The sequence below is a fragment of the Danio rerio genome, chromosome 6 (genome assembly GCF_052040795.2).
Source record: "Danio rerio strain M-AB ecotype USA chromosome 6, GRCz13ab, whole genome shotgun sequence".
Taxonomy (NCBI): Eukaryota; Metazoa; Chordata; class Actinopteri; order Cypriniformes; family Danionidae; genus Danio; species Danio rerio.
This window is the reverse complement of record NC_141026.1, coordinates 37,986,760-38,001,656: the sequence shown is the minus strand read 5'-3', so window position 1 is coordinate 38,001,656 and position 14,897 is coordinate 37,986,760. Positions and strand designations below refer to the sequence as shown.

Sequence of the window (14,897 nt, the reverse complement as noted above, 5' to 3'; positions counted from 1 at the left end):
GTATTGAAGGACATTATTTGTGCTTTACATGTATTGCAGTTATTATGATGTGTAAATGTTTTTGTGTAACTTTTCCCTGTAGTTAATGAGAGAAAGAGCTTCCCTGCCATTGAGGTGTTTTACAGCAATCCGTGTTTTAGGTGTATTACTGTAGGGGAAGCCTTAACGCATGTCGTGTGTGCGGTACATGATTTCAGATGCTCCGGGGAGTGAAATCTGAGAAAGTAAGGTTGTGGATAAAAGTAAGAGTTATACAACCTTCCTTTGGCTTAATCCATACAGTTTTAGAACTTGTCTTATACATACATCTTATTTATTTAATTTATTTATTTATTTATTTATTGTTATCGCAAATTTCTGGGAATTACCAACAGAAAATCTTCCATTTTTAATCCCCCCAAAAAATGTTAAAAATCCCATATAAAATTTCTGGCTTTGATCATTTCATCTATCCATGATCAAGTTTATATAATTAATATATATATATATATATATATATATATATATATATATATATATATATATATATATATATATATATATATATATATATATATATATATATATATATAAGCTGTCATGTTTTTGTAAATATGTGCAGCATGATATCTGAAAATGTGACTCATATATTTACATCCTTCCACTGCCCAGCATACGCAGCTATGCCCATTTGCTCAAGCATAAATTTGACTGACAAGGTCTTGCATGTAAACCATGCTGAGCAGGTTTCAGTAAACAGATGGTGCATTTTAATATCCTGGAGGGCTGAGAGCGCGACTAAATGCTCAAAGATTAGACTAACCAGTCCTTTGAGCCTGGTGATCTCCCAGACCAGCTTGTCAGATAAGAGCAGCACTCGTCAGGTTTAAGATTCACAAAAGCAAAAGCAGACAAATCCTCACAGAAGGAAAATATAGAGGTATCAATAGTAGAAAGATTTCTTCAAACTGCTCTTTACATGGTTCTGTCTCTGATAGACCAAACAGGGCCTGTCGTGTTGGATAAAGAAGGATTTTTTCCACTCAAACCCTCAGCGTTTTTTAGATAAAATATATCTGCGGCAGCGGTGGCAACACTTTCAGTCAGTTGTGGTATAAAGGAAAAAACACTTTTGGTTTCAAAATATTTGGAGGCATTTATCATTCCATTCAATCGACCATTATATTGCTGCTGAGAACATGGCAATAACCATGACTTCGCCCCCACCTCAATAACTCTATGCGTAAAAAAACACACATTTTAAAATATGAAACTGTTCCCTTTCAGTCCTATGAGACATGTTTATTTTCCGTATCACCTGAATTGCTTGCTACCACAGTGCAAAGTTCCAAATATAGTTTTTGAGATCTCTGAAAAGATGGATGTGCACCATTTAACACATTCATTATGTCGCACAATGGAATTGCACACTGTTGGCATAATCCGTGACTGCAAATATAAAACACATGTCTGAAGGCACTATTTGAGAGATGCTCAATTAGGAAATGAAAGCCATCACATCCTTATGACCAAAATCCATCGTTCGATAACATCAGCACTTTTTTTTCCTGATTTTATAGCAATATCCACCCACAGTGGAAACTGTCGATGGCTTCTGATAACATCCTGCCAGGTCCAGCAAGCACTGATTTAATGTGTCCATCTGGCAAATAGAAGTATGTGCCTGTTAGACTATGGGTGTGTGTGTGTGTGTGTGTGTTTTCACAACCTCAACTATCCTGACACAGCATGAACCACAGCTGCAGCAATCAAGGGAATTTGAAGATGCAATTGCTGGAAATAATGAACCAATTAAAATGAAATGCCACTCATAAAAACAAAGTAATCTTTCAAGCAGTCCATCATTTATTGGAGGAAGGCAGAAGTCTCCTTTTATTAAAGGGGTCATATCTCGGAAAATCTCATTTTCCTTGATCTTTTGAAAATACAACAGTTTAATTTACCATGTAAACTAACTTTTAGAAATCAAAACTCCCATCTAAGTCCAAAGCGACCATTTATTAACCCCAAAGGGTCTTTTGCAATGGAAAAAACACTTTCATAGTTTTTGGCTTTTTCGCATTGCGGGAATTATTCCAGTTATAGGAACTTCTTTTGGGGGACTAAATTTACTCCTACTTCAGAGTAGAATCTAAAGGGCCATTCACACCAAGCACAATAATTACAAATATAACAATATATTTGAGCCCACACTGATGAACAAAAACAATATGTTTATTTTTAGATTATGCTTTTCATTTGAAATATTATCCCATTGCAACCAGCAGATGTCCTCAGTGTGCTACTAGTGCATCTGACCAGTGAATTCTGCTTGTGTGATCAATCTAATCAGCAGGCCCGTGCAGAAACCGTCCAAAGGGCATGTGCAGGATAAATTTTTTGAAGGGGGGGGGGGGGGGGGTGTTGTTGTTGTCGTGCGCGTACTGAAGAGCGGTGTTGTCGCGCACGTTCTGATCAGCAGTGTTGTTGCGCGCCTACTGAAGGGCGGGACGGAGGGTGTGTCGCGTCGCGGGGGCACTTTTGATCATTTTGGAAGGGCACTTTATATCCAAGACTAAACAGGGCATGTGCACTGCACAGGTTGAGCCCTATGTGTGCACGTGCCTGCTAATCAGACAGTGAATTAAAAAGTCGCTAACAAAAACAACACAAATTACTTTATCCAGCATATTCAAAATAGGCAACACAAATATGGAAAATATAGCTGGTAATACCTAAGGAACTTTTGTTTTTATATTTCAATTTCAATTCTACATCCTTCATCCTTCAGTTTTTCGTAGGTCAAATTTAATGCATTTTTTTTATATGTTGACAGTCATATGTCCCACGTTGCTAAGGAAAACTTTAAGGGCATATATATTTTACAAAAAAAATAGTATTTTTCATTATTTTGAGCAAATTCATTCTTTTTTTCATGCATGAAATGTTCCTGAATGAAAGTGAAAGTGTCAAACTGCAGTTAAAGTCGACAAATTAAGAATGAAACACCTGAAATTACATGAAACTCATGAGAAAATGTTAATAGCATGGTAACTCAATGATGTCAAATTATTTGCTATAACATGTAAAATGGGATTATGAAAGAAACATTCAAAAAGCAACTCCTGTAAACACCTTAATCATAGTAATGTCTTATTCAGATTAAGGCAAATACTTTGATTACTGATGTCGATGTAAATGCATTCACTGTCTCCCCTGCGTGTGTGTTTGTGTTGTCGTTGTGAAAATCAGTGCGTGCACATACTGAAACTCCCCTTTATATGCAAACCCTTCCCTCTTTCGCAACTCCACACTCCCATCTAAACAATGCTGGACTTACCCACTTTCTTGACTTTTTTAAAACTGGAGGTGAAATCCAGCATTTCTACAATTCAGCCAATTATATTTTTAAGTTCAGGAGATAAGCGAAAAGGCGGTTGCACAAGTCTTCACATTGTTTTACATATGCTGCTCAGCAATGTGGACAATTGTTGTTTTTGTCTTATTGTAATTATGTATTCGCATGCCATGAAATCACATGTGAGCTGACCGTGAGCAGTGCGTTTACCAGAGAGGATGTGCCCCCGTGTCTACTTTAGTGAACAGAACCTGCATAGGCTGTGAAAAACAGGCAATAAAATTGTAAAAAAAAAAAAAAAAAAAAAATTCAAATCCTCCATTCTAAGTCTATACAAAATTTTGCATTTTAAACAACAGCAGACCTACACATAGACCTAATAACACTATTGTTGTTTTGCCATGTGTTTAAGAGATAACAATAATAACAACCTACTCATATTAACCTTTATTTTAAATCTACAGAATTGTGAGGAAATCAGTATCTTGAACTAAAGCAAAAAAAAAAAAAAATGTGATTCTTATTTTAGCCAGAATCGTGCAGCCTTACTAGCAGCCCCAAGGAAACTGAGTTTCTGTGCAAACCCCTTTGCAACCTCTGCACAAAAGACCCCTAAGGTACTTGTTCAATGTCATTTGGTAGCATCTAAAGGGCCAGGACACATCAAGCCAATGGTAGACCGTTGATCTGCATTGGGCCGTCAGTCAGCGTCACTCCAGCTAGTTGATTATGTGTTCCACGTCGCTTCTCGTCGAGTTAACATGAGTTCGAGTTGACTCAATTCAGCATGTAGAAGAACTGTGATAATGGTACTAAAACACTGCACTTTTTATGCTTTGTATGTGTGTGTTTCATATTCTGATTTCGCTTTGTGGCCTGAGAAAACCGATAACTGTCCCCGCAGGTCCTGAAATACACATCCTTATTTATGCTACATTTTGTGCTGAGGCTACAGACCATGTATCAAGTCATTCCGGAAGCTTTCAATGAAGCACATATCAAAGATTGAATCATTCTGGAGCAATGATATAGTCTGCGATGTTCAGCGACTTTTTTGCCAAATTGGTTTAGGAATTGGATCAAATCTTGCCATGACATCTTCTGCTGAGTTACACAAGCACATTAACCGCCTTTTAAACCCAGCTACTTTCTAGTGTTAGAATAATAACATTGTCACAACTCCTCCTCCCGACACACTTTATTTACAGAAATGTTCCATAATCATTTCAAGTATTTGGTGGATTCATGTGCAGCTTTTTGATCCCGATGGGTCCAGATGTGGCCACAGTTGGGATTTGTCCATGCTAGTTGTTTGGCATTGCCATAATGTGTCCTAGCCCTAAGAGAATAATGTTTATACATGACTACCAAAACTTAGATATCTTTTTTTTTTTTTTTTTAAGTCAAATACTATGGCAAATATAACACAGTCAAACTATACTAACAAAATTTGAACCTTTGGGATCAATGTTATTGTTCCTAAATACTAAAATAGATTTGATTATTTAAGTGACTATTTAAAAGGGTGGTCCACTGTATTTTTAAGGCTTAGTTGTGTTCATTAGATGTAAAGCGATGTGTGCTCATACTTCATTTGTAGAAGATCACATAATTCTTTTCATATATCTTACCTTGATTATATTCTGCTACTCGGCTAACATGAAAATGACTGTCATATCTCCTAGTTCCTCCGAAATTCCCACCCTCAAGAGGCTCTGATTGGTCAGCTAACATAATGTGCTGTGATTCGCGGATCGGCTTCACATTACTAGAAAAAGCAGTACGCGCCTTCAAGCAGGCACTTTTGCGCTGTGTAAACACTGTCAGTCAGAGTAGCTGTTAGCCATATCGGTTTGAGCCAGAATCAGACAGAAACCGAGGCTGAACCAGGCTGAAACTTATGTCTGTTCTCTAAAATAAAACCTGACAAGTGTTTTTCACATGTATTCAGAATTACCATGTGTAAGTAATATAAAACGTTCACATTTCTTTTGCAAGTTTGTGATTTGAGATGTAGAATGCAGGGAAAGACATAGAGAGACGTTGCAGCACTGCTGAAGATTGTGGCTGTTTACAGGGGTTTGACAGACAAATATGAATTTGTAGCTAAATTGTTAATGGTGCCAAACAGCAATTCCTGTCATGTACATCCCTGCTAAAACATACCATTAACATTAGAAACTATGCATTTAATAGATTGATTTTAACAAATAAAAATACTTACAGATTGTAGCTCACAATCCACAGTTGGAGGAGTTTTAGCCGAATTCAGCACTGAACTGAGAAAGATTCTGGAAGCTCTCCTTTGTCAAATTCCAGCAACATATCATTTTATAATTCTCTGGGACATAATTAAAATTGAATTGTAAGCACTTCTCTCTTTGTGTCCTGTCATTTGGAAGCCCAAATACAGAAACAGAAGATGCTCTGTGGAAATAGCAGTGTTTGGACTGCATTTTAGCTTTCTCTGCTACATTCCAGCATTACAGCGCCTCTGATCAAGCCCCTTTGCTGTGCAGGGTATATGTGTGTAGTGAACACGCATGAACTAGCCCGGATGTATTTTTTTTAAAGTCCCCTAAAAAATTTGTTCACTGTAGACTTTGCTAAGCTAACTCTGTAAAAGCCAATCTCTCCCTTTGCATTGAACTTTAAGCATATTACATTCAGTGATGTTTATGTTCACACAGCTGCATTACACATCAAATAAAGTTTAAAATATATGAGACAGTGGACCACTCTTTTAAACAATGAATATAAAATATAACGATGTCTGGTCACAGAGGAATAAGTATCCGAAGTTTGTTTTAACAAGGTCCTCTATTAAAACAATCTGACTTAAACACTTCATGCTGGACATTTCAGCACTGTTTGTAACAACTAAACTGGACATCACCAACACCAGAGTTCCTATTACATATTCCAAACATATCATAGAATGCTCACCAAAATGGTCACAAAAAACAACAACTAAAAAAACGCAAAAGCTCACAAAACTACAAAAATACATCAGGTTTTAAACTGCTAGTAGATGTGGTAATTCCATGTCTTAATGAGTGATTCAGTAAACAATTCATTCAAAATGATTCAACCATTTAGAAACAGAGGCAGTAACTTTATATATAAATTTTTTTATTTTAATTATTGACTTAAAAATTATTATTTTAGGAAGAAAATATCAGTTTTGGTAGGAGACAGGGGGTTGCAAACTTTGAAAAGATTTGCTTTAAGTTATAGGATAGAAACCTGGCTAGATGCATTCTCAACCTCAGCTTGCTCATCGTTAAAATAACAATTATGAAGATAATTATTACACACCTCTACCATTCTGCTATTCAGCCTTCTCAAAAAAAGTGCAAAATAGTTTCCATGAAAACAAGTGCACTGCAGTGATTATGAATATTTCATAAGATGGCATACGGCACTATACTTGTAAAACTGAAATTCCCTAAATCTCAACTTCTAAAATGTGTAACGCCTTAACAAACACCTCGCCTGACAGAGTATGGAAATAGGAGAACAACAAAACATACAGAACAGTAAAGTAACCTTACAACTGAAATGTTTAAGCCACACTCTAGACGACCCTAGTCAACTGTAGGCATTTCCAAGGTCATAATAAAACGTCCCATGCTCAAACACATCAGCACAATTGACACTCAGCCTTTGCGTATTGCCTTACATATAAAGGCTGTACTTACTCGGAGAGCCATTTCTCAGTGCACACTGAACCCTGCAAGACACATCAGGAGAGCTTTTTGGGAGGCTTCTATTATTAAGCAGAAACATGCAATTTGATTTGGGGTGATAAATGAAAGGGCATTGGAATAGCTTTAGCAGAGGAGAGTGCCTCTCTATAGCAGAGATGCTTGAGAGGGGTAGAAGAACTGCACGGTTCAATGGCTTGAAATGATTAATGAGTTCCCCCCTACAGTGGGCTCTCCTCGACAACACTATTTCCCCTGTGAAGACAAATTCTTGGATGTTCTTGCTGTGTCTGGTGGCTAAAATATTCAATGCGTTAACCCATCATTTAGATTCATTGTGAACCACATCACATAGTCACTGTTGGGCCCACAGCTGTACATAGGAGAGACTAATGTTTCTTTTTTTTTTTTGACTCTGCATGAAGGTTTTACGGTGTCTAACCCACCTAACGTCACCCCTTACTACCAGAGTACTCCCACAGGGAATGCTGAACCCTTCAGAGAGCCCATTAGATGGATTCAATGGTTCATTGAAACTAGAGAGCGTGTTTGGTTTCATACCTGTGAAATGGTTTCTAGGATGGAGTCCCACCATAACCTCTGAAAGCTGTCATCGGATGACAGAATATGGGTCACTGCTGCCTCTGGGAGGGTCAAAGCCGATTTTTCTAGTATCTTATTGTGGTTTGGGTATGACTTTTTAAAAGTCACTGGGGATGTGACTGAAGGCTGTCAATAAATGACATCTGAGGACAGTAACCTTTTATCTGAAAGTCGGTATATTTAGTCTGTGCTCACAAAAGTTTGTGAACAAACTATTTAGATTTTTTTTAGATAATTAGATCCAAAAAACTGGGATGTCTAAGGTGTGAGATATTGGCAAAAAGTCTCTCTACATAAATTGATACATTTTGGTGGGTGTGCTATTTTCCTGATGCAGATTTCCTGTCATGGGTGAATAAAATTACACAAAAACTGGCATTATGTAGAGAAGTGTCCCTGTGGTAATGAGTGATTTTGTTTAATTAATTAATTTTAATTTAATTGATTTATTTATTTCATTACTTACTTTTAGCTTTCATGATGAATTAAAAGAAAATTTTAACTAACTGCCTGGACCCAGGACATGTCTGTGTAGCTATTAAGGACGATAACTGTTTTCAAGGTATACCAAAGTTTGCAAAAGTCAAGGTTTTAAAGCAGTCAAGATTTTATGCTATACCGTAATTTTTTTGTTGTTTTTTTTAGATCCAGCAGGTGGGCCGCGAGCTTTAAATTACTCTAAAAATTCTACTGTAATTTTTGGATTTTAATCAATGATCAGATTAAAATGATCAAAGTAATTAACTTTCTCCTGTTCTGTGATTGATTACTTCAAACTCTGCTCAAAAACAGCCTCATAATCGCGTCTCCAACTAGTTCAGGCAAGTTTGTTCATTCACAAACTGATCGTGAAGTGAAAGTCACTCTACGTGTATTTTGGTATGAACTATTTAATATATCCGCATAATTAATGTCCTGTGGGTGTTTTATAACAAACACGCATCCATACAGGAGGATCTAGTGAGGCTCAATAGTGTTTCCGACATAGAATATAAAATAACTTGCATGAGCTTCAGACGCGATCTGGCGTAGCTCTTCACTGTTCCTGTCAGCGATCTTCCAATAATATCAAGCTGCAAACTCAACCGCCATTAGATTGATGGGTTCTAAAAGATTTAGAGTATTGTACTGTATTTTACATTTGTCTGTATATTCTTGAATAGTAAATATTTAGAAATAGATATTCAGTCTGTCCAGTTTAAAGCAGAAGCTGGTCTTTTGTCAGCTCCCTGTTGCCCTGTGGTGCACTTTGAATCTGTGCATGTTTTTTTTTTTGTTGTTGTTGTTGTTGTTGTTGTTGTTGTTGTTGTTGTTGTTTTTTTATATAAGAATATAGAATCTATAGAATCTATATTTTATATAGAATAATGCTGATAATAGAAAATAATAGAAGGCACAACAAATATGTTATTATACACTATAAATACACTAAATTAAATTTTGAAGTTGAATTCTGAAACTGTGAAATAGTATTTTATTGTGAAACATTTTAAAATAACCTTCCTTTATTTACAACTTATAATATGTAACATTATAATATGAATAGGAGGGAATGGGTCCTCAAGACTACATTAGTTTTACAAGTTTTACTTAATTAAAAATTATGCTACAAAAATTCATCACCAGATTTGCTCTGAGGATAAAAAACCTGCACAAGCATGAAGCAGCGATAATCATATTTCCTCTTTTTGATGTCCCTCATGGTGGTGCTCAGGTTAAAGTTTCTTACGGCAAATAGCCAGATTTTAATTACACCCATTATCTACCAGAACAAATGTCGAGCGCTGAATGGCCAGTGGAACACTAAACGTAAGAGTAGCTCTGTGTTTGTTTCCTTTAATTAAAACAGGGCATTTGGACAGTAAAGGAGATGTTTTAATGAAGGCATGCGAACTCTCTTTGGCATGTAATAAATCCCCATTAGGGATCCTCGCCCTAAGGCTGACAATCATGCATTTGCAGCCACCACAATCAACCTCAGCTGACTTTTAAACCTTCTCATTATTAAAATACATTAGTTATGATAATCCTTGCCATGGCTCCAAATTCAGTGAACACTCAGCATTAAACTTTTAAGCTGTGATTAAGAAAAAAAAATACAGTGGTTGCAGTCCCTAAGGAAAGATTTGCCTCCAATCCCATTGTAAATTGAGCGCACCTACTAGTTTGATTTGGTATAATGAGGAATTAACGGATGAATGCAGCAACTGTGAACACAGATAGGGTCAATGGGACTAGTATTGTGCAGTTTGTAGAGCTTACGATCAGGATTGAATCAGTAAAAATTGCTGCCATGTGCCATCTAAAATTGAGAAAGTCATGATTACAAGCTTGTTGCATTCAAGTGCTTTGTTGTCAGAAACAATAGCAAATCACAAAGGACACCGGGTTTATTTTTTGCCATTTTCTTGCAGAAATTAAATTAAAGCCCAAATGTATTGAAGATATTTAATTTTGAATAAAATATAGGCCCCTGGTGACTGACAAGAAAATAAATATTCACTATGCTATCACTATGCTCCTGGAATTTCTGTTAAATATGAACTAATTTGAATGTTTAATGCATAAAGCATGCTTCAAGTGGTTATTCATATGTGTAATTGTACAGCAATTTAAAAACAAGGCAAGGCAACATGTTCTGGAAAAATAATAATAATAATAATAATAATAATAATAATAATAATAATAATAATAATAATAATAATAATAGATTAGTAATCTCTCAAAAATCATTGTTATTATTTGTTTCCCATAAGTAAATAACTTCTGAGGCCATTCAAAGGAATTTTTGTATTTGTTTGTTTTGTTTTTACAATGATTTGACTAGCACATAATGTCAGAATTTGACTCAATTAAATCACTTATTTATTATTACTGTCTTCTGTCCCATTGTAAGGTCATAATTTGGTTTTTGGTAGTCTCCAACAAGAGGCTGATATCCACGCAAGGTCAAAAAACACTTTCAATAGCTATATTTCCATCCAAAAATGCTAATTAACTTTATGCTCAAAACTGGAATATCCGCATAAAAAACATGCGAATATAGCAGCGTTTCCATCCAACGAGTCAAACAGAACAAAATTGTCAATTCCTGATTAACTTGCTCCAAATATCAACAGTAAAAATGGAATTTACTGCTATTGGAAAAGCTGCATGAACCTTTTCTTTATTAAATAAATGACTCGCCTCAGAAGATGGAGTTGACACGCAATTAACGCATGATGACAATTGAAAGCGTGAGATAGAGAGGACAGACGCTCTTGACTATTCTGGAGATAATTAATAATATAATAACACAAATACTGAAACGGTTAAGGTGTTTTAGAATGATCAAAACAACATTTCAGATGTTTTACAGTGTGGTCAGCCTGCTGATTTGTCCGTTCACAAACATTTTTATCATCACATGAAATCTTATAACAGTATCACATGACTTTTTTAATGCGCATACTGGAATTTGTTTGGTAAAAGTGTTTCCGTCGTAGTTTATGCCCATCTTTTCTCTTTAAATAAAAAAGTATATCTTACTCAGTTATGCACATACTTTATGTGCATCTCCAAAATACGCATAGAAATAGGTGGATGGAAACGTAGTTATAGTTTTATAAAATGCATCTATTTTTACCTAATTTTCCCAATAACTCCCAAATGATTTCTTCAGCGATTAATTTGTTCCAAACCCCTTATTTGCACGATGTCTGTTGAGATTGGTCAACTGTGTTCAGCACGAGACTTAAAAAAATAAATGCCAACAATGGGTTATCAACACTGTTGAATTAGCCAGAGTGCAGAGTATGTGTGAGCTCAATGCAAGAATGCATCAAAGCAATCCAGTTAAATACCAGGATATTGCTCTATTCTTAATCATAACCCCAAGCAATAACAATGACATACCTTCAGTATTTATCAACACAGTGGCAAAACCTTGATTGTATAGGTTTTTGTTGTTGTTTGTGTTTTTTGTTGTTCTGGCCAAACTGATTTTAACTTATCTGACATCATAATTACTACTTTCTACCTAATAAACACAAGCTTCCCAGGAGGATTAAAAGCACCATATGCGCAAGAAGCTATTGCTGGATAAAACTGGGATTAAATTGAGAGATATTCTAAAGACCATTTGTGATATGCTGCTGCTGCAACCAGCTGTTTTTGAAGAATTACAGATATACTGGTGGTCCATATTAAAAAGTGACGGTTGCCAAAATATTGCTTTCCAATTCTGTCTAAATGTATTAGGAAATTCAACTAATACAAATCTTTTTTTTTTCTTTTTTTTTTAATCTTTGCTTGCTGTTGCAGCATAATAGTGGAAAGGAATGCCAGTAAAAGTACTATAAAAATAACAAGCATGTATGAACAGCAGGAGATACATTAATACAACTACCTAGGCATATCATTTGAAAGCAGTGACTTTCCTTTTTCATTCAGCCCATATAAATGTTATGTTCAAAATGACTAAAAAATATGTATATATAAAAAAAATACTAATCTGTAAAATTCTAAATCTTAACTGAAAACATAATTGGCAGTATAATGTGACTTTGAAGCTAATAATAGATGTTTTATGACGAGAGCTAATAAAAGTAACAAATCCTAATTTTGATGTTTTTTTTTAAGATGATTGAAATTAAAACAATCTAAAACGTGTTTAGACACAAACTAAAACTAATACTAAAATACTAAACATATGTTGATTGAAGTGTCAATGTCAGATTTGTAGTTTATTATTTTTTTCCGTCTCCTCCAGTCATCACATCGCCGGAAGGCTGTTAGACTGCAGGGCTAAGAGTACTGACCCTGAACAGCCCATCAGCAATTCTCCTGACCTTCACCCAGCGGACCTGATCCTATAGCGGCTCTTAGTTGTCATCATACTTCACTATGTGGCATTAAAAAATGTGTGTCAGGCCTCTGCTTGAGAAGATTACAAACTGGCTCAAAATGGTTCTGGCCGTTTTTTAATCTTGGCGGCACTGCCAATTCCCTAGTTGCAGTTGCAAAAAGCACACTGAGCACAGAACAAAAAGCTTTCCTCTGCCAAACAGAGCAATTTCATCCCTCAGACTTTCCTTTCTCCCAGAATGTGTACATGAAGGAAATTAATGTACATCATTATGGTCAATAATAAAAATACTCAAAGCTTTCTTAAAAGCAAACAATGCCAAGGGCAAGACATTGGAATAAAACAAAGCAGGGGGTACTAATCTATATGCTTTTTGGGTCAGGGATGGAGAATATTACACCTCTGTTGTTCCAAGTTTTAAAGCCTGAAAATAATTCCATGCCAGCATCAATATCGTGTCATGGGGTGTTACTCACACACTGATGGTAATAGTCTAATTCTCTCTAAAAGCTTTCACAGACACAGCAAGGCTTGTACACAATGTACTACCATTCACAAAGCATAACCATCAGCGCGGCTCTGAGGAATGTGAGTGTTTGGTCTCATGACTAACTCAATGGTGCTGAATTGTTTATTATTTTCTTGCTATAATTGGAAAAGCACCACTTAATTCTCTTTTCATTTGATTTAACATGATATAATGCTATCTTCCTTTATTTACCACTTATACCAGTAAAACGCATAATGGCTTATTAATCAGAGCTTAAGGTTCAGAGACCAAAGTACTAATGTTTATGTCAAAAGACATGAGAGGGAACGGTAACAGATTTTGAAAGTAACAATAAATGCAGTGGACGTCTTTTCAGCACGCTTGGTTATGTACAAATCAGGATTAGTTAAGAGAGCATTCGTTGTCTGAAACAAAGCAACTGTGTGCTAAAAACAACAAACTAATGTAAAGATTATCACCTACCATATCCATGCAGTTTTCTTTTCTTCACTCCAATAAGCTGTGTTAAATCATGAAGAATTCCTAAAATTAAGCCAACAAAAGAAAAATAATAATAATAAAATTATAAAAATATCTGTCAGGAAAAAAATGCCAAATAACTCATTTATTGATCACTTTTTAAACAGTTCATCTAATGCCAAAATTACAATAGAAATCCAGTCAAAATAACACAGACATCAGAGTTATCGTGCAAATATAATAAAGAATATTTAATTGCTAATCCATGTGATGACTTTGTCCAATAAAATATATCTAAATTTATATATATATATATATATATATATATATATATATATATATATATATATATATATATATATATATATAATTAGCAACATGCAAAACTAATAACTTCTCTAAAATTGCATGACAGAAAACAGATATTGGCAGCCGTTATTTGTTAAAGACAGATCATAGTTATGCATGTATAAAATAACACATTCATCTGTAACTTACATGTAGCTGTTGCTTTAACTTAATTAATGTAACATCAAAGAGGCATTTGTGATACTGAGTATTAACACAAATAACATGGTATTTGCAGGCCAACTCAGTTCAAAGTATTTCCAGGATTGCCAAGTCACTGCCATAAAGAAAGAATTACATGTGTAAATGATTTAGCGCAGCGTTTAATTTGTTTACCTGTGTCAATCGTACACTCCACGTGGCTCAGTTGAACTTGACACGCTTTCCTTACTGCAGTCATACGATGTATTGGGTCCTTTCTATTGATTGAAGCTAAATATATCATTCATTTAGTGCTGCCATCATCCTCATGTAATCAAAAGTGTCGAGTTCTTGTTTTTTTCAGAAAAGCACAACACGCGGCTTGCTCGTAGACTAAAAGATTCGAACTGATTAATGATTCGGAGTAGGCGCCAATATGATGTTTGAATCGTATATAAAAAAAGATCCGACTCAAATGATTCATTTTCTAAACGGGTGTTTGGAACAAGCTGATTCGGACTCTGAAAGACTGGCGATCTGCCAGAAGAAATGCAACATTGTATTGAGTGACACCAGCAGCTCTGTGTTGAAAAAAATCAATATTCTCTACGGATCTCGTTTGTGCTCTGACACATTGACATGCTGGAACAGAAAGTGACTGCCTCAAACTCTTCACACGAAGTTGTAGGCCTAAGCATACAATTCTCGGTTGTTGTTGTTGTATGCCGTAAAAAGACGTGTCTTCGTTGAAATTAAGCAGCATAGCCCAATCCAACATATAATCTGGTTATCTGCCTGAATTGCATTTTAAGATGGATCAGACAGCCTATAACAAAATGTCAGATAGCACAGGCTACAAAAACAATAGTTCATGCTGAATGCATGATTAGCAGCAACAATGAAAACAAAGATAACTTATGAGCAATTTTTAATGCATTAAATATA

The 14,897-nt window shown here is 35.5% G+C and overlaps 1 protein-coding gene across 30 annotated transcripts in view; it reads right to left on the bottom strand.

Moving 5' to 3' along the window:
- The window catches only part of LOC147836423 (uncharacterized), a 451,022-nt gene extending 436,640 nt beyond the window's left edge, over positions 1-14,382 (bottom strand). For all 30 annotated transcript variants that reach the window (XR_015493894.1, XR_015493895.1, XR_015493906.1 and 27 more), the window contains exons 1-2: positions 14,148-14,382; positions 13,467-13,526 (exon numbers count right to left, since the gene is read on the bottom strand). Coding sequence is in view for 2 of the 30 variants with exons in the window: in XM_087257600.1 (XP_087113726.1) it covers positions 13,467-13,475 (9 nt within the window). In the remaining 28 variants the exon portion in view is untranslated. The remainder of the gene's footprint in view (positions 1-13,466; positions 13,527-14,147) is intronic.
- Positions 14,383-14,897: the final 515 nt, after the last annotated feature.